At 45.3% G+C, this 18,000-nt stretch overlaps 1 protein-coding gene across 2 annotated transcripts; it reads right to left on the reverse strand.

Moving 5' to 3' along the window:
- Positions 1-14,192: 14,192 nt before the first annotated feature.
- Positions 14,193-17,967, reverse strand: prkn (parkin RBR E3 ubiquitin protein ligase). 2 transcript variants are annotated; one of them, XM_058652242.1, is made up of 11 exons: positions 17,812-17,967; positions 16,961-17,124; positions 16,683-16,884; positions 16,478-16,593; positions 16,290-16,373; positions 16,071-16,186; positions 15,848-15,984; positions 15,082-15,143; positions 14,777-15,007; positions 14,581-14,698; positions 14,193-14,490 (listed from the first exon to the last, which is right to left on the reverse strand). In XM_058652242.1, exons 1-11 carry the CDS (start codon positions 17,903-17,905, stop codon positions 14,387-14,389), a joined length of 1,428 nt encoding a protein of 475 aa, XP_058508225.1. In that variant the 5' UTR covers positions 17,906-17,967; the 3' UTR covers positions 14,193-14,386. The 2 variants fall into 2 exon arrangements, with proteins under 2 accessions (XP_058508225.1, XP_058508224.1); XM_058652241.1 differs by having other exon boundaries at positions 16,677-16,884.
- Positions 17,968-18,000: the final 33 nt, after the last annotated feature.

Raw genomic sequence — 18,000 nt, forward strand, 5'->3', positions numbered from 1 at the left:
CAGATATACACACTACAAAACACAAAAAAACAACAACCTATATACATATACATACACCAATTCACACACTCACACATCTTATATCCTCCCAATCAACCTTGCAGTAACTGCAGAAACTGCAGTAATATTTTGTAGCACTCACTCCGGTTCTTGCTCAATACCTCCACCAACTCCCATTCCTCATCAATGTCTCTCAGCTTTCTAATCATCACTTCTCTCTCCCTTTGATATTTCTGACATTGTGTAATAACATGATGAATGGATTCCTCCTGCCCACAGTGATCACATCTGTCTGTATTGTGTTTATTGATAAGAAATAATGTGTTGTTTAATCCCGTATGACCAAATCTGATCCTCGATATTATATTTTCTTCTTTCCTGCTTCTTTCCGTGCGCCTAGTTGCTCCCACTTTTCTTTGGATACTGTAAAACCATCTGCCTTTCCTCTCCTCCTCCCATTGTTTTTGCCATCTCTCCTAGTTTTTGTTTAATGATGCAGTTTATTTCTGTTTTGCTTAATTTTATTGCTAGATCTATATTTTTATGTCGTGTTGCTGCTTTTGCCACCTTGTCTGCTATTTGGTTCCCTTTAACCCCTGTAATGTGTGCTGGTATCCATAAAGTCCCATCATCTGAATTCTATATAATGTTTGTTGTATTTCTATAATGAGGTCTTGTCTGCTTTCAGAATGGCTGGATTGTAAACTTATGAGTGATGAACTTGAGTCTGAACAGATGATTGTTTTCAGTGGTTGTATTTCTGCTAATAGAATAGCAGTGAGTTATCCTGTGTACACTGATACATTATCGCTTAATCGTTTCTGTTGTTAAATGTTTGAAATTCTGGTATGAAGACTCCTATTCCAGTTTTTTGATGCATGTGTGTATACTTGTATGATGTATCCATGATAACTGTCTATATAATCTTGTATTACCTGTGGGTTCTGGCTCTGCCTATCTTTGTTTTCCTTCTCTAACCATGTAAGATCTACTATGTGGCATCTGTAAGAATCCATGGTGTTATTGTCGACAGTGGTACTGTTGGGCTAACGCTGTATTGGTCTACTGTAAGCTCTGATGCCGTCTGATTGATTGTCCATCCAAAGCTTTTTCTGTTTCCTTTCTCCTTTTCCCAACATGGTTTTAATGTGTCTTGTGTTGGATGATTCTGATTATGACCCTGTAGTCTGATCCAGTAGTTCTGGAACCCAAGTGGAACCATGAGGCTACAGGGAGTGGAGATAAAGAAGGTGGAGGATTTGAAGTATTTAGGGTCAACAGTCCAGAGCAGTGGAGATTGTGGAAAAGAGGTGAAGAAACGTGTTCAAGCTGTTTGGAATGGGTGGAGAAAGTGTCAGGGGTAATGTGTGATAAAAGAGTATCAGCCAGAATGAAAGGAAAGATATAAAAGACAGTGGTGAGACAAGCGATGCTGTATGGTCTAGAGACAGTGGCACTGAGGAAAAGACAGGAAGCAGAGCTGGAGGTAGCAGAGATGAAGATGTTGAGGTTCTCTTTGGGAGTGACGAAGATGGATAGGATCAGGAATGAGTCAATCAGAGGAACAGCACATGTTAGATGTTTTGGAGATAAAGTCAGAGAGGCCAGAATGAGATGGTTTGGTCATGTACAGAGGAGGGATAGTGAGTATATTGGTAGAAGGATGCTGGGGTTGGAACTAACAGGCAGGAGGTCTAGAGGAAGACCAAAGAGAAGGTTTATGGATGTAGTGAAAGAGGACATGAAGTTAGTTGGAATGAGAGAGGGGGATACAGAGAACAGGGTGATGGAGGAGGTTGATTCACTGTGGCGACCCCTGAAGGGAGCAGCCCAAAGGAAAAGAAGAAGAAGAAGTCTGGTCCAGTAGTTCAATGAGTTCTGTATCCTTCTTAATTCTAGTGGCATTTCCCCCATTTCTTCTTGGAGTGCTGATGTCAGGGTTGTTTTAAAAGCTCCTGCGCATAACCTTAGTGCCTGATACTGATGTGTGCTTGCTACAGATCCATACACCACACAGCCATAATCTAGCACTGATCTTAGTAATCCATGATACATGCCCCTTAAAGCATTCCTATCTGCTCCCCATTCCCTACCAACTAAACATCTCATTATATTCAATATTTTCTTACATTTGTCCATTCATTTTTGAATATGTAACTTTCTCATCAAACCATATCCCTAATAGTTTAAGTAATTTCACTCTCTTCAACTCGTGATTGTATGGTTTCAGTTTTACTCTATCTTCTATTCTTTTCTTTGTAAATATCATCGTCTTTGTTTGATTAACTGAGAATTTGAATCCCCATTTATATGCCCATTCTTCTATTTTTGTAATATCCCCTTGTACCTTATTTACAATGAAATCTATGCGTTTTCCCTCTTCCAAATTGCCCCATCATCTGTGAATAAAGAACATCCAGAATCCTTTTCTATTTCATTCTAAATGTCATTTATCATGATTGTGAGAAAGCCCTAAAGGTAAAGCACCATCTACTGGTCAAAGGCAGTAGCACGGTCTGAACACGTCAGGACATGCCCAGTCACACTGACAGGCAGCAGACCAGACTGCGTGAAGCTGCATGGACTTTCTGTGTGTTTCCAACATTATGTGTGCGTTCTTGAGGAAATGTAAGTGTGTTCTGCTTACTAGTTGTGGATATTTGATTATTATTCCTGTTTTGTGTTGCATGGAACAAAATGTGTGAGCTTGAGTGGATAAATGGCTTGTGTCTCAGTAGCGGTTAGCTTTGCCCTTGCTTGCATCGATATTGCAACTGAGTTTATTGTGTTTGTGACCATGCTTTAGTAAAAGACGTTTACATGTTAAATTATTCACCGATAATACATTTCTGTTGTTATGCTATTCTTAAGCAGCAATTTGCAGCTGTTAAGAATCGTTTATTGATGTAAGTACAGAATAATATTCTGAGCATTTTGTGACACGTTATTGTTTTTCTCTGATTTCAGACCACACATGTACACACACATGTATACACACATATATACACACAAACTAAATACACACTACATGTTGCTGTTCAACAATCTTCATTAAAAGAAGACAAAGAAAATCTCTCTGTCCAAGTGCCTTGATTCTCTAATCGGAATCATAGTCCATTATCCACCGCCTCAACCAGCAATCCTTCTTCTTGAGGCTCAGCCCTCAAACATTGGTCCTTCCAGCCGGATTGAGTGCAACCTAAGAAGAGGATCATGGACGATGCAGCATCAGGCACCTCAGAGCCCCGGAGACGTCCACAGAGAGAGCATCGCTTGCCTGCTTACCTGGAGGACTACCACGTTGGATTCCAGCCATCTGCACACCCAGATTCACCTGCTACTGTTTCCCGCTCTAGCAGCCACCACAGCAGCAACCCGAGCAGGTCATCCAACAGGAGTTCATACACCCATAGCAGATCCAGTAGGCGTACATGCTACTCCTTTGGTACGTATCCCACTCAGGGTCTCTCAACTGCACAAGCTGCAATCTTGGAAGAGAGAATAAAGCAGTTGGAGCTGGAAGATATCCGCCATATGATGGAGCATGAGACTCAAGCAGACTTGGAGTGTAAACTGCTGGATGATCAGGCCAAAGAAGCACAGCGGCTTCAAGATGAGGCACTCAAAGCCAGAGAAGCACTCAATAGGCGGCTAGAGAGAGAGCAGCGCCTAACGAGGGCCGAACAGGAGCTTGAGATCGCCAAGCTTCGTTCTTCGATGCTTACCAATGCTTTGCCACCTGCACCTTCATCTGTACACTCCGACAAGTCCGACCCTTACCTGGACTTACCACCGACAGTGCAGGCAAGACAGGCAGACACGCTTCTATCTGCTTCCCAGCTCTCACGGTCAACTCGGTCACTTCCAACACCTGCTGCTGTTGCGCACCCCCTTATTTCTCCCCCACAAGTGAGGCAACAAGTTCATACTATAACCAACCCGTGTACCAACCCGCTTACAGCCAACCAGCCATGGAGCCACTCAACACTGCTCAGCATGCCAGCCAAGCTCCACCACTCTTCTCGACTCACCACGGGCAACAGACTGCTCCAGTTCTCTCTGCTCCCTACCCTGGTTACACACCACTACCCGGAGCCGAGTTACTTCTTGCATCAGCCCTTGGGATCCCTCAACCTTCCCTGCCAGTGTTCGAGAGTGGTCGAGAGAGTGACTTTGCTCTGCTCAAGCTTGCACTAGACAACGTACTGGGAAGCAACCTTCACCTTAGTGAGCAATATAAATATCAAGTGTTGATAGGACACATCAAGCTCCCAAGTGCACTGCAGCTTGCCAAGGCGTACATGCATGACCCTGCACCATATACGAGTGCATTGCAGGCTCTACAAGATAAGTACGGGCAGCGACGACAGCTGGTCCAGAGTGAGCTTGGTGCCATAGTCAACGCGCCTGCTCTCAAGGTGGGTTTCCGCGATGGCTTTGTTGAGTATTGCCTGCGATAGGGTATTCTGCAGACTGGCACCGACAGAACCTATACCCTTCAGGACTTGGCTACCTGGCTCCAAACAAAGTCTCACGCAAGGCGCATCTCCAGTAGAGCGGCAGCATTGTATCAGACTGAAGCCCCCTCGACCTGCTAGGAAGGATCAGCGAACCGCTCAGCCCAGAGAGAAGCCAACGATGGTGTGCTTCACTGCAGCTGAGGAGGTAACCAGGGACGAGACATTCGGGGCAGGGCATACGCAGGCAAAGGTCAGACCCAAGCCCAAACCTTACTGTCCATATTGTGACAGTCACGACCACTATCTCAATTCCTGTGAGGAATTCAAGAAGTTGAACACCGACCAAGTCTTGAAGTGGCTCAAGGACGGCAAACGGTGTCGGAAATGTGGACGCAATCACACGAGGACCGGTGCACGCTTAAGCGCCCCTGTAAAACCTGCAAGGAAACGCACCTCACTGTCTTGCATGAGTCAGTCCAGGAAACAAAACGGAAAGTGTATACGGTCAGTGTACTCCCCACGAAAGTGTATCTGGACCGGCCTAACAGATCTCAAAGAGTAATGCTGAAGGTAGTCAAGGTCCTCCTCCATAACGGTGACCGAAGGATGGAGACTTATGCAGTACTCAATGACGGGTCAGAGAGGAGCATCGTCCTTCCTCAAGTGGTGCAACAGCTTAACCTCGTCTGCCATCCAGAGACTCTACCCCTGCAGACGGTGCACCAAAGCGTTAAGCAACTCAATGGCGCATCATTCTCCCTGGAGGTATCATCACCACTGCGGCCATCCGAGAAGCACCTGATATCCCACGCCTTCACTGCAGAGGGATTGGCTCTCGCTGAACACACTTATCCAGTTGCCGTGCTGCAGCAGAAATATAACCACCTCAGAGAGCTTCCTTTACCCCCGGTGAACCGTGCCCGAACTCTGCTTCTAATTGGATCTGATATGCCTCACCTGATTACTCCAGGCCAACCGGTGCATGCAGGACCTTCAGGTGGACCCGTTGCCATCTGCACTCAGCTGGGCTGGTCGCTTCAAGGGCCAGTTGATACTGTCCATCTTTCACCTGGAGTCCAACAGTGCCTGCGCATCGCCACAGCCTCAGCTTCCAGCGAGCTTCTCAGGAACGTGGAGCGCCTCTGGCAAATGGACACCTTGCCCTACAGTGAGAAGGCTGCCACTCGCTCAAAGGAAGACCAACAAGCTCTCACTCTGCTCCAGACAGCCACTACTAGAGTGACCGTAGATGGCATCCCACGCTACGCCACTCCTCTTCTTCGCCGTACGACTGAAATAGCTCTCCATGCTCCGGCGGAAGCAGTACTCCCCAGGCTTCGCAACACAGAACGGAAGCTCGCTAAGAACCCTACACAGGCCAAGTCTTACTGTGCTGAGATCCAGAAGCTGGAGGAAGCGGGCTACATATCAAAGGTTTCACCAGGAGAAGCAGGACAGTCGTCAGAGTCATGGTTCATACCACACCACATGGTCCACCACAACGGAAAGGACAGAGTTGTCTTCGACTGTTCTTTTCAATACCGAGGGCAGTCACTGAACGAGCTCCTGTTGCCTGGACCAACCTTAGGGCCCTCTTTACTTTGTGTCTTGCTGAGGTTCCGTCAGCATTCGGTTGCTGTGAGCGGGGACATAAAGGCGATGTTCCACCAGATCCGCTTGCAGCCCACTGACACACCGGTGCTGAGGTTCATCTGGAGAAACATGCAGAGGGAGGAAGAGCCAACCATCTACGAATGGCAGGTGCTGCCATTCGGCACTACATGCAGCCCCTGTTGCGCTGTATTCGCCCTCCAGCACCATGTTCAGGACAGCTGTGGTGACAAGTCCAACTTGGTAGAGGTTGTGGAGCACTCCTTTCATGTGGACAATTGTCTACATAGCACCCGCACCACTGCCGAAGCCAAAGCTTTCATTGACGACCTACGCCAGCTACTCCTGGAAGGAGGATTTGATCTCAGGCAGTGGGCGAGTAATGTGCCAGCAGTGATCAAGCATCTTCCCTCAGAAGCCAAATCAGAGCGCTGTGAGCTTTGGCTGTCTAAGGGCAGTAACAACCTGCAAGAGTCGACCTTGGGCCTTCAGTGGAACTGTCTCACCGACTTTCTAGGCTTTAAGCTCCGTCCAGCGGACCACCTTGAGCCAACCCTGAGGAACATCTACAAAGCCCTAGCTAGCCAGTATGATCCACTGGGCTTTATCATTCCCTTCACCACCAGGGCTAAGGTCCTCATCCAGGATATTTGGAAGCAAGACATCAAATGGGATGATCTGCTTGAACCCCAGTCTCTGAGAGAGCAGTGGACAGCTTGGGTGAATGAGCTTCCTGAGCTTATTCACCTCCAATTCTCACGGACTTATGCACCTCTATGTGCCGACAAGCCTACTGGATCCAGGGAGCTTCACGTCTTCTGCGACGCATCAGAGAGAGCGTATGGATCAGTGGCCTACCTACGCACAGTTGATGATCAAGGAAAACGCCTGAGCATGCCCCGTCTGGAACTAAGTGCAGCGCTCACTGGCGCTCAACTTGCCAAGTTCATCCAGACGGAGCTGACCATACCCATCCAGCAGATATTCCTCTGGTCAGACTCCACTACGGTGCTCCAATGGCTGAGATCTGAGTCGTGCCGTTACAAAGTCTTTGTTGGCACGCATATTGCGGAGATTCAAACTCTTACCGAGGTGGCCAGGTGGAGATATGTGGATTCGGCAAGAAATCCGGCCGATGACATAACGCGAGGTCTGAGGCTCTCAGACTTGGCACATCCACACCGATGGACTAGTGGATTTCCTCCATCAGCCTCCTGACCATTGGCCGACTATGCCCACAGCAGCAGACGATGGGCCCGACTCTGTTGAACTCAGGAAGTCCACCCTCGTCGGTATTACATGGGAGGCTCAGAACCCAAACCTACCTGATCCGATTCAGTTTCACACCTGGAAAGATCTAGTCCAGACTACCGTCACTTCCCTTCATGGGGCGGCTGCCTCCAGCGATTGTCAGACTGCAGACGCAGCCACCTATACACAGCTGCAGGGAATGCCAGCTCTGGCGCGCCAAGCCAGACATTCCCAAGATGGCCGATCTTCCGCCCTGCAGGCTGCGCATCTACAAGCCGCCATTCTACTCGACGGGAGTGGACTGTTTTGGCCCTTTTGTTGTGAAAATCGGCCGCAGGACTGAAAAGCGATGGGGGATTGTGTACAAATGCCTAACTACCAGGTGTGTCCACCTTGACCTGCTAGAGAGCCTTGACACAGATGCCTTCCTGCTGTCCTTGCGCCGATTCATCGCCAGGCGTGGTACACCTTTTGAACTCCTGTGTGATAATGGTACCAACTTTGTTGGAGGAGAACTGGAGTTACGGGAGGCCTTTGATGCTATGGCACCTGAGCTGCAAGATCAGCTAGCGAAACAGAAGATCTCCTTCCAGTTCAACCCCCCCAAGTGCTCCACATTTCGGCGGGGCCTGGGAGCGGGAGGTTTGATCAGTGAAAACAGCGCTTAGGGTCATCCTCCGGGATCAGTCAGTGCCAGAGCCGGTCCTGCACACCGTTCTTGTTGAAGTCGAGGGGATTTTAAACGCTAAACCACTCGGATATGTCTCAGATGATGCTGCTGACCCTGACCCAATTACGCCGCATGTTTTACTTATGGGACGTCGTGATTCCTCACTGCCACAGGCCTTGTATGACTCCAGCAGTATTTTGGGGACACGACGATGGAGGCATAGTCAGGTGCTAGCAGACAACTTCTGGTCAACCTTCATCCGACGGTACCTGCCAAGCCTACAAGGAAGAGCTAAATGGCAGACAGATGGAGGCCAACTTGCCGTGGACCAGGTCGTTCTGATAATTGATCCACAACTCCCATGAGCTCTCTGGCCAGTGGGCAAAGTGGTCAAGATCTACCCTGGACCAGATGGAAACATCAGAACAGCCACTGTCAAGGTTAAGGACAAGACCTACGTCCAGCCTGTCGCCCGACTCATCCAGCTACCCAAGATCAGTGACTCTGAGGATAACGCCAACTGATGGACTTTCTCTGGGAGTTCAAATGTCCTCAAGACAGACTTTTGGGGGCGGCTGTGTGAGAAAGCCCTAAAGGTAAAGCACCATCTACTGGTCAAAGGCAGTAGCACGGTCTGAACACGTCAGGACATGCCCAGTCACACTGACAGGCAGCAGACCAGACTGCGTGAAGCTGCATGGACTTTCTGTGTGTTTCCAACATTATGTGTGCGTTCTTGAGGAAATGTAAGTGTGTTCTGCTTACTGGTTGTGGATATTTGATTATTATTCCTGTTTTGTGTTGCATGGAACATATTGTGTGAGCTTGAGTGGATAAATGGCTTGTGTCTCAGTAGCGGTTAGCTTTGCCCTTGCTTGCATCGATATTGCAACTGAGTTTATTGTGTTTGTGACCATGCTTTAGTAAAAGACGTTTACATGTTAAATTATTCACCGATAATACATTTCTGTTGTTATGCTATTCTTAAGCAGCAATTTGCAGCTGTTAAGAATCGTTTATTGATGTAAGTACAGAATAATATTCTGAGCATTTTGTGACACGTTATTGTTTTTCTCTGATTTCAGACCACACATGTACACACCTGTATACACACATATATACACACAAACTAAATACACACTACATGTTGCTGTTCAACAATCTTCATTAAAAGAAGACAAAGAAAATCTCTCTGTCCAAGTGCCTTGATTCTCTAATCGGAATCATAGTCCATTATCCACCGCCTCAACCGGCAATCCTTCTTCTTGAGGCTCAGCCCTCAAACAATGATGGAGAACAATAGCGGACTTATTATGCTTCCCTGAGGTGTTCCGTTCTCTACCACATACTTCCTTGAAAGTTTTTCCCCTACTCTAACCTGTATTGTTCTTCCTCTCAAAAAATCTTTAATCCACTGATGCATTCTTCCCTTGACAGTTGGATTAAAAGTCCCTCTCCCCACATCATATCATATCATAAAAACAGCCACTACACTCTCTTTGTTTATTTGTGCTTTTCTAATGTCATGTTCTAAGCAGATGACTGGGTCCATAGTACATCTTCCTTTCCTAAAGCCACTCTGGTATTTAGTTATATAACCTTTACTTTCTATATAATAAGTTAATCTTTCATTTATCATTTTTTCCATTATTTTACAGATGTTGGATGTTAGGGCGATTGGCCTATAGTTGTCAGGGTTAGTTTTATTCTTTCCTGGTTTAGGTGTCGGTATTATAACAGCTTCCTTCCAGCTATGTGGACATTTCCCACTCTCCCAGACTTTATTATATAGTTCTAATCATTTCCTTTTTGATGGCTCACTAAGATTATTAATCATCATATAACAAATTTGATCCTTACCTGGTGCTGACTGGATCTAGGTTTTCCTAAGAGATCTGTTTAATTATGTCATTGTAAAAGCCTTGTTTAATAAATCATTTATAATCTTTATTCTTTATTTTCTGCTATTGTATTTTGTCTCCCTCTTTTCCCTTCTTCAGAAATATTGTCTGAGCTGTGTACTTTACCAAAGGTCTTTGCTCACATTTCTGATATCTGTATTCTACCTCAATCCCATTCATTCATTTTCCACAGTTGATCGATTCTTGAGTTACAAAATAATCTCCAATGTTCTTTCTTTGAATGTTTTATGGTTCTTCTCACAGTTGCTTGTATCCTTTTATAATCAATAAGATTTTGAAAGTTATGTTTTTTTTCCAACTTTTTAAAAGTCTTATTTCTCTCTTTAATAACTTTATCACATTCCTCTGACCACCAAGGTACAATTCTCATTTTATTATTTCCTTCCTTCTTTTTAATTGTATGATTTGCTGCCTCTACAATAGTTTTACACACAAATACTCATTTAACTCATCCACACTTCTGCTAACATGTATTGCTTGCATTTCTTTATTAGTAATATATCACTTCCTGTAGTTGTTTCTCTGATCACTTCCTATTGTTGTTTCTCTGATCACTTCCTATTGTTGTTTCTCTGATCGCTTCCTGTAGTTGTTTCTCTGATCACTTCCTATTGTTGTTTCTCTGATCACTTCCTATTGTTGTTTCTCTGATCGCTTCCTGTAGTTGTTTCTCTGATCACTTCCTATTGTTGTTTCTCTGATCACTTCCTATTGTTGTTTCTCTGATCGCTTCCTGTAGTTGTTTCTCTGATCACTTCCTATTGTTGTTTCTCTGATCACTTCCTATTGTTGTTTCTCTGATCGCTTCCTGTAGTTGTTTCTCTGATCACTTCCTGTAGTTGTTTCTCTGATCACTTCCTATTGTTGTTTCTCTGATCACTTCCTATTGTTGTTTCTCTGATCGCTTCCTGTAGTTGTTTCTCTGATCACTTCCTGTAGTTGTTTCTCTGATCACTTCCTGTAGTTGTTTCTCCGATCACTTCCTGTAGTTGTTTCTCTGATCACTTCCTGTAGTTGTTTCTCCGATCACTTCCTGTAGTTGTTTCTCTGATCACTTCCTGTAGTTGTTTCTCTGATCGCTTCCTGTAGTAGTTTCTCTGATCACTTCCTGTAGTTGTTTCTCTGATCACTTCCCATGAACACACAGCTGCTAGAGCGTCTGACACCAGTGTAAGATCTAACGCTGACTCTGTGCCTGATCTGATATTCATTCTTGTGCTTCTTCCATCATTTACACATACCAGGTTTTTCCCATCCATTATCTCTTCAATCACTATCCCATAATCATCATTTTTACTACCCCTCAGTCTACTATGCGCATGAAAATCTCCACAACATATCATTTTCCCCTCAATGTACGCATTAAATTTGTCCATTGCTTCTACTGAAAGTTTCGTACATGGATTGTAAAAATGTACCACTCTTATGTTTCCTGTTCTTGTCCATACTTCAATTGCTATGTATATATATATATATATATATATATATATACAGTATATATATATATACATATACATATACATATATATATACTCCCTTCCTTTACCTAATATGCTATATTGTATTCCTTGTTTTACAAATATTGCGCATCCCCCTCCACTGCCTGCGTCTCTGTCTCTACGGATACCCTCATAACCTCTGATTACAAATTCTAATGGAGGTTTTAACCATGTCTCTTGTATGCATATAATATCTGGCTTATCTGAATACTTGTCAATAAATCGTTTAAATTCCTGTCCATTAGCAATGAAACTCCTGGCATTCCATTGTATGACAATCAGTTTGTTGTTCTGTCCCCTAAGTTTCCAAGTTTCCCTTACATTTCCAGTTTTTTATTGATGTCTTCCCAGCACATGTTTTTTATCCCTAAAAACTTATCTGCTCCCTTCACGATTATTTTTATTTTCTCTGTTTTGTGCTTGGCTTGATCAGTGCAATTAATGACATAGGCAATGAATAATATCAGTTTATCTATATTAAGAGCTTCTTCTTTGTCTTTCTTCTCAGCGTGGCCCGTCCCTGATGCTTGGGATTGATTCATTCTGTCGTCTACATTCCTTATTTGATGTCCCTGTACTCTTTTAGCTGCTTCTGCATAGCTTATGTTGTTTGTTGCTTTTACATTTCCTGATTCCACAGCCCCCATATGTCACCTTGTGGTTTCCACCACAGTTACAACATTTCTCTTGTGTATTTTCTCCGCATTCTTCGATTCTATGTTCACCTCCACATTTGGGACACCTCTGCTTTCCTTTACACACCGCTGCAATGTGACCATAGCTCTGACATCTGTAACATCGAAGTGTGGGAGGAATATAGAGTCTGACCGGAAAACTCATGCAGGAAGTGTGGACTCCTGAAACTCTAATAGCACAGACATGCTGTTAATCCGCTCTCCATTGACGTTTCTCAGCAATCTTTGAATCCTGCCTATCTCAACTCCATTGATGCTCTGTTTGAGTTTTTCTAAGTCTTCGTCAACAGGAATGCCCGTTATAACTCCCTGTGACACCCGGTTCTCTCCAAGTACCCTTCTTTCACATGTCCTTTTTTTGCAAATATTTTCGATATGTAATGCTTTATTTTTTTGCTCTTCTGTTTTACAGATTACTAACAAGTTTCCATCTCTCAGGATTTTCGCCATTTCTACTTCCCCTACTTCTTTTTTAAATCCTGTGACAGCACGATTGGGCTTAAAGTGATGTGCTCATCTTCCTTTTTAAATTTTAGAATCAGTTTGAATTCTTCCCTTGCTACTTTTTTAAGGTTAAATCGTCGCTCATCATTTGAACTGTCTTCTCTCCACCCTCTTTTATTGCCTTGATTTATTTCCTCCCGTTTGTTTTGACCCTGTCCTCGTTCTCTCCTACTAGAAAGTGGTGTCCAGCCACCACACTCCATTTCATCCTCATCTTCATCCCCCTGGCTTACCATCTCGATCCAGTCACACACCAGTTTATGTCAACTGCCAAAAAACACTCAGATACTGCGGAAACAAACAAAATAAGAAAAAAACAAACAAAACCAATAAAAAAGTGTAGCTTCTTCAATTTTTCCCTCCAACTCAGTCCGTCTCATCCGCTTCTGCATCCGCCTCCAGTCTCTCCCTCAATGCAGCAAATTGATGTTGATTGCTCTTTTTGTTGCAATTGTCCAGAAAGTTTTGTGTATTTGTTTTAGCTCTGTCTGGTTGTGAAGACTCTTTGGGAAAAAATATGCAATTTTATAAATGTTTAGTTTTTGGCCCTTATCCTCTACTGTACATTACTGGTGATGATGACGAATAATATTTTCTCTGTAACAAGACACATTATTATTAATAAACAACAAAAATAAATAATATACTTTATTCAGATTTGATTTATTTTGACATTCAAGCACATCAATGTTGAGCTTTTCTATTCCAGTTAAATAATACATATATTTATTAATAATAAATGTTTTATACATTCACACTGGGGCCACACGGTGGTGTAGTGGTTAGCACTCTCGCCTTGCAGCGAGAAGATCCGGGTTCGAGCCCCGATTGGAACAAGGGCCTTTCTGCTCGTGTGTGCGTGGCTTCCTCCCACAGTCCAAAAACATGCAATGTGGGGATAGGTAAATTGAACACTCTAAATTGACCATAGGAGTGAGTGTGAGAGTGAATGGTTGTTGTGTCTCTATCTGTGTGTGGCCCTGCGATGGACTGGCGAACTGTCCAGGGTGTACCCCGCCTATCGCCCGATGTAGCTGAGATTGGCACAGCACCCCCCTCGACCCTCTGGCAGAGGATAAAGCGGTAGATGATGACTGACTGACTGACTGGGGCCACACGGTGGTTTGGTGGTTAGCACTCTCGCCTTGCAGCGAGAAGACCCGGGTTCGAGCCCAAGGGCCTTTCTGCATGGAGTTTGCATGTTCTCCCCGTGTGTGGGTGGGTTCTCTCCGGGTTCTCCGGCTTCCTCCCACAGTCCAAAAACATGCAATGTGGGGATTAGGTAAATTAGACACTCTAAATTGACCAATGGTTGTTTGTCTCTATCTGTGTGTGGCCCTGCGATGGACTGGCGAACTGTCCAGGGTGTACCCCACCTATCGCCCGATGTAGCTGAGATTGGCACAACCGTGACCCTCTGGTTGAGGATAAAGCGGTAGATGATGACTGACTGACATTCACACTGTGATGTCAGGTGTAGTGTGTAGTGTCCTCTAGTGGCCAAACCCTTAACTTAAACTTCTAAATTAGAAGCAACAACAACAAACAAAATCATGAATATTGAGCGAACAAAACACAGATTCTACAATCAATATGATCACTTTTAATCCCTGATTCTTCTATAAAGTAAAAACAACATGAGCAGTTCAATTAAACAACACAATTTTCCCATGATCCTTTGCAGCAGAGCTAGGATATATATAAATATATGTGCACACAGGTCTTATCCACAGAGAACTAGTGTCTTCAGTGTCTCTGTCTGTCCTCAGTGTCACTATCCAAACCAGTGTTGTCCAAGACACTCAGTGTTCCAGGCGACTCCACAGATCCAGCACCACTCAGCTCTGCACAGAGAACACTGCATGTGCATGCAGCCGCCTGCAGGGGGAGACACAGTTCACGTGACCGTTAACAGAAATGATAAGTCATCAGTGAGTGAGTGAGTGAGTGAGTGGCCTTGTCGTCTACCGTTGCGCTCCACAGGGACTGAACACTGAGGGCAGCGTTTGGTCGACTCCCGGATGAAGAGCAGCGACTCTCGGTCCCACCTCCCCCGAAGACACGCCTCCTCGTCCACCACAAAGCCCTGGAGACGAGAGGAGGACAGCAGGGGGGGCAGCACAGACTCTCACCATGTTCAGTCATGTGACCTCAAGAAACATACCTGCGAGGCGTCGTCCGTGGGCTGGGCAGTTTGTGTCTGACACGCCCCCTGGTGGTAGGCCCCCCTGCAGTCTCTGCAGAATACGAAGCCGCAGCCAGCACGTTGGTCACACTCCACCCTCCTGCTGTCATCAGCAGGCACAAGCCCCGCCCCACAGCCAGGTGATGGACACATCAGCCCTCCAATCGTCAGCAGGCACTCCTCAGCGCCGTACTGTAGGTACCGCCCATACTGAGCAAGGGAGAGAGGGGGGTGAAAGCGTCTGTGTGTCTCAGGTGCATTGTGGGTAAAAATTAAATATTTACCTGTTCGTTGCCCAAAACTCTAAAGTGATGAATTTCTTTAATGAGAGAGTCCGAGCAGCCAGCTACACACACACATACACACACACGTTAATAAATAAAATCTCACTGAGGTCAACTGACAACATGAAAATGTGATTAGCATGGTTGGGTGAAGCTAACATGTGATTAGCATGGTCCGGTGTAGCTAACATGTGATTAGCATGGTTGGGTGAAGCTAACATGTGATTAGCATGGTTGGGTATTGCTAACATATTATTAGCGTGGTCAGATGTAGCTAACATGTGATTAGCATGGTCGGCTGTAGCTAACATATTATTAGCATGGTCAGGTGTAGCTAAAATGTGATTAGCATGGTCAGGTGTAGCTAACATGTGATTAGCATGGATAGGTATAGCTAACATATTATCAGGCATGGTCCGGTGTAGCTAACATGTGATTAGCATGGTTGGGTGAAGCTAACATGTGATTAGCATGGTCCGGTGTAGCTAACATGTGATTAGCATGGTTGGTGAAGCTAACATGTGATTAGCATGGTCGGGTATTGCTAACATATTATTAGCGTGGTCAGGTGTAGCTAACATGTGAATAGCATGGTCGGGTGTAGCTAACATATTATTAGCATGGTCAGGTGTAGCTAACATGTGATTAGCATGGATAGGTATAGCTTACATATTATTAGCAAGGTCCGGTGTAGCTAACATGTGATTAGCATGGATAGGTATAGCTAACATATTATTAGCATGGTCAGGTGTAGCTAACAGCTAACCAGTGCAGGGCAGAGAGTATCCGATGTCACGGTGATGAACAAATTGTCGCTCGTTCAGTCGAGTTTCACAGTAACGTCGGAAACAGTCGAGACAGATCACATGACGCTCGGGACACTGGAAGACCAGGACCACGTCCCTAAGACACAAAGACATAGACACAGTGACATTATATTAAAATTTGATCAGTGTGTGTGTATGTGTGTGTGTGTGTGTGTGTGTTACATGATGTCAGTGCAAGCGATGCAGGGCACGTCTCTGGTGTTAGTCATGATGAGGTCAAGGGCCACAGAGGGTTCATCGTCTGAGGTTGGATGAGACGCACACTTCATGAAGAACTCCTGTACACACACACACACACACACTGTCACGGGTGTCAAATGTTACAACCTCTGTCAACAGGAAGTAAACATTAACAGTAAACAAACAACTGTGTTCTCTCACAGCTTCGTTGCCATCACAACCGTCTGATTGACACATGCCATGGATACGACCAGGGAGGAGGACGTCGTCCCAGCAGGATGGATCCTGACACACAGAGACATCGTCTTCAGCATCATCACAGTAGTCATGAAAACCTCAGTATTCACTGAATTTGCAGTGTTAGTACTGTGTTGTGTACTTGTACTCACTCTGCTTAGTGTGATCGTCGTCTCTTTACATTTACTGCACCGAACTCTCAGTTTTCCTGGTTCCACTGATCCGCATGTCTTACAGTACACAAAGAAAGTACTGCATGTATGCACACCTGTACACACAAGCACACACAGTCAGTACTGACACAAAGAAAGTACTGCAGCTACTCACAGGTGAATACTCAAGTGCACACACAATGACCTTTATGACCTCCAGCCTGTGTCTCCTCTGCTGTCTCCTCCTCCCTTGTCTCTTCCTCTCTTGTGGAGGGGAGGCGGGAGAAGCTGAGGTCCACTCTGGTCAGACTCTTCGACTCCTGCAGGGGGAGCTGCTGAGAGGAGGAGGAGGAGGCTGAAGAAGGACGGATGACATGGATGGTGCTCTGGTCAGGGAGGTCACAACCCTGAGAGGAAGAGAGAATTGTTTACTCATGTTGTTTCTCCTCTGCTCTGTGCACTCTCTCTGAACTCTGACCTCACCTGCAGTGTGACCTCCGACCTCAGCTCTCTCCCAGCGAACAGAACCCGCAGCGTGTCTGGATGGACACCGTGACGGCTCGCCACTGCGTCCTTCAGCTCGGCCACGCTCGCCTCCTCCTGCAGCTCCACCGCCACGGCAGGGCCCAGGTCAAAGCGCACAAACACTGAGGTTAGAGATCAGAGGTCAGGTCAGAAGAAACCACAGTAGAACCACAGTAGAACTACAGCAGAACCAGAGAAGAACTACAGTAGAATTACAGAAGAACCACAGTAGAACCACAGTAGAACTACAGCAGAACCAGAGCAGAACTACAGTAGAACTACAGAAGAACCACAGTAGAACTACAGTTGAACTACATTAGAACTTCAGAAGAACCACAGTAGAACTACATGAGAACCACAGTAAAATTACAGCAGAACCACAGTAGAACTACAGAAGAACCACAGCAGAACCACAATAGAATTACAGTAGAACCACAGTAGAACTGCAGTAGAACTACAGCAGAACTATGGCAGAACCACAGTAGAACTACAGAAGAACTATAGCAGAACCACAGCAGAACTACAGTAGAACCACAGCAGAACTACAGTAGAAGTACAGTAGAACCACAGCAGAACTACAGAACCACAGTAGAACCACAGCAGAACTATAGTTGAACGACAGTAGAACCACAGCAGAACTACTGTTGAACTACAGTAGAACCACAGTAGAACTACAGTAAAACTACAGAAGAACCATTAACCCACAGTAGAACCACAGTAGAACCACAGTAGAACCACAGCAGAACCACAGAACCACAGTAGAACCACATAACTACTGCAGAACCACAGTAAAATGAAGCAGAACTCACCGATCACCATGTTTCGTCCTTCAGTCTCCGTGTGTTGACGGTCTGTGAGCCGCGGTGCTCTCTGGGTACGGTAGTCCCCGTAGAGCGCTGTCATTTTGAAAGTTTAGAACTACAGCGCAGTCGCGGAGGAATGACGTCACAGTGCTGCACCGGAAGTAGATATTTTTTATGAATTTAAATAAACTTGGG

Source organism: Solea solea, chromosome 15, assembly GCF_958295425.1.
Source record: "Solea solea chromosome 15, fSolSol10.1, whole genome shotgun sequence".
Classification (NCBI taxonomy): domain Eukaryota; kingdom Metazoa; phylum Chordata; class Actinopteri; order Pleuronectiformes; family Soleidae; genus Solea; species Solea solea.

Bases quoted from the DNA above. Each gene is read 5' to 3' on its own strand.
- prkn (XM_058652241.1), bottom strand. From the start codon at position 17,905: ATGACAGCGCTCTACGGGGACTACCGTACCCAGAGAGCACCGCGGCTC. The intron at 17,125-17,811 runs GTGAGTTCTGCT...CTCTAACCTCAG, and splicing joins AGGACGAAACATGGTGATCG to TGTTTGTGCGCTTTGACCTG. The intron at 16,885-16,960 runs GTGAGGTCAGAG...TCTTCCTCTCAG, and splicing joins GGTCGGAGGTCACACTGCAG to GGTTGTGACCTCCCTGACCA.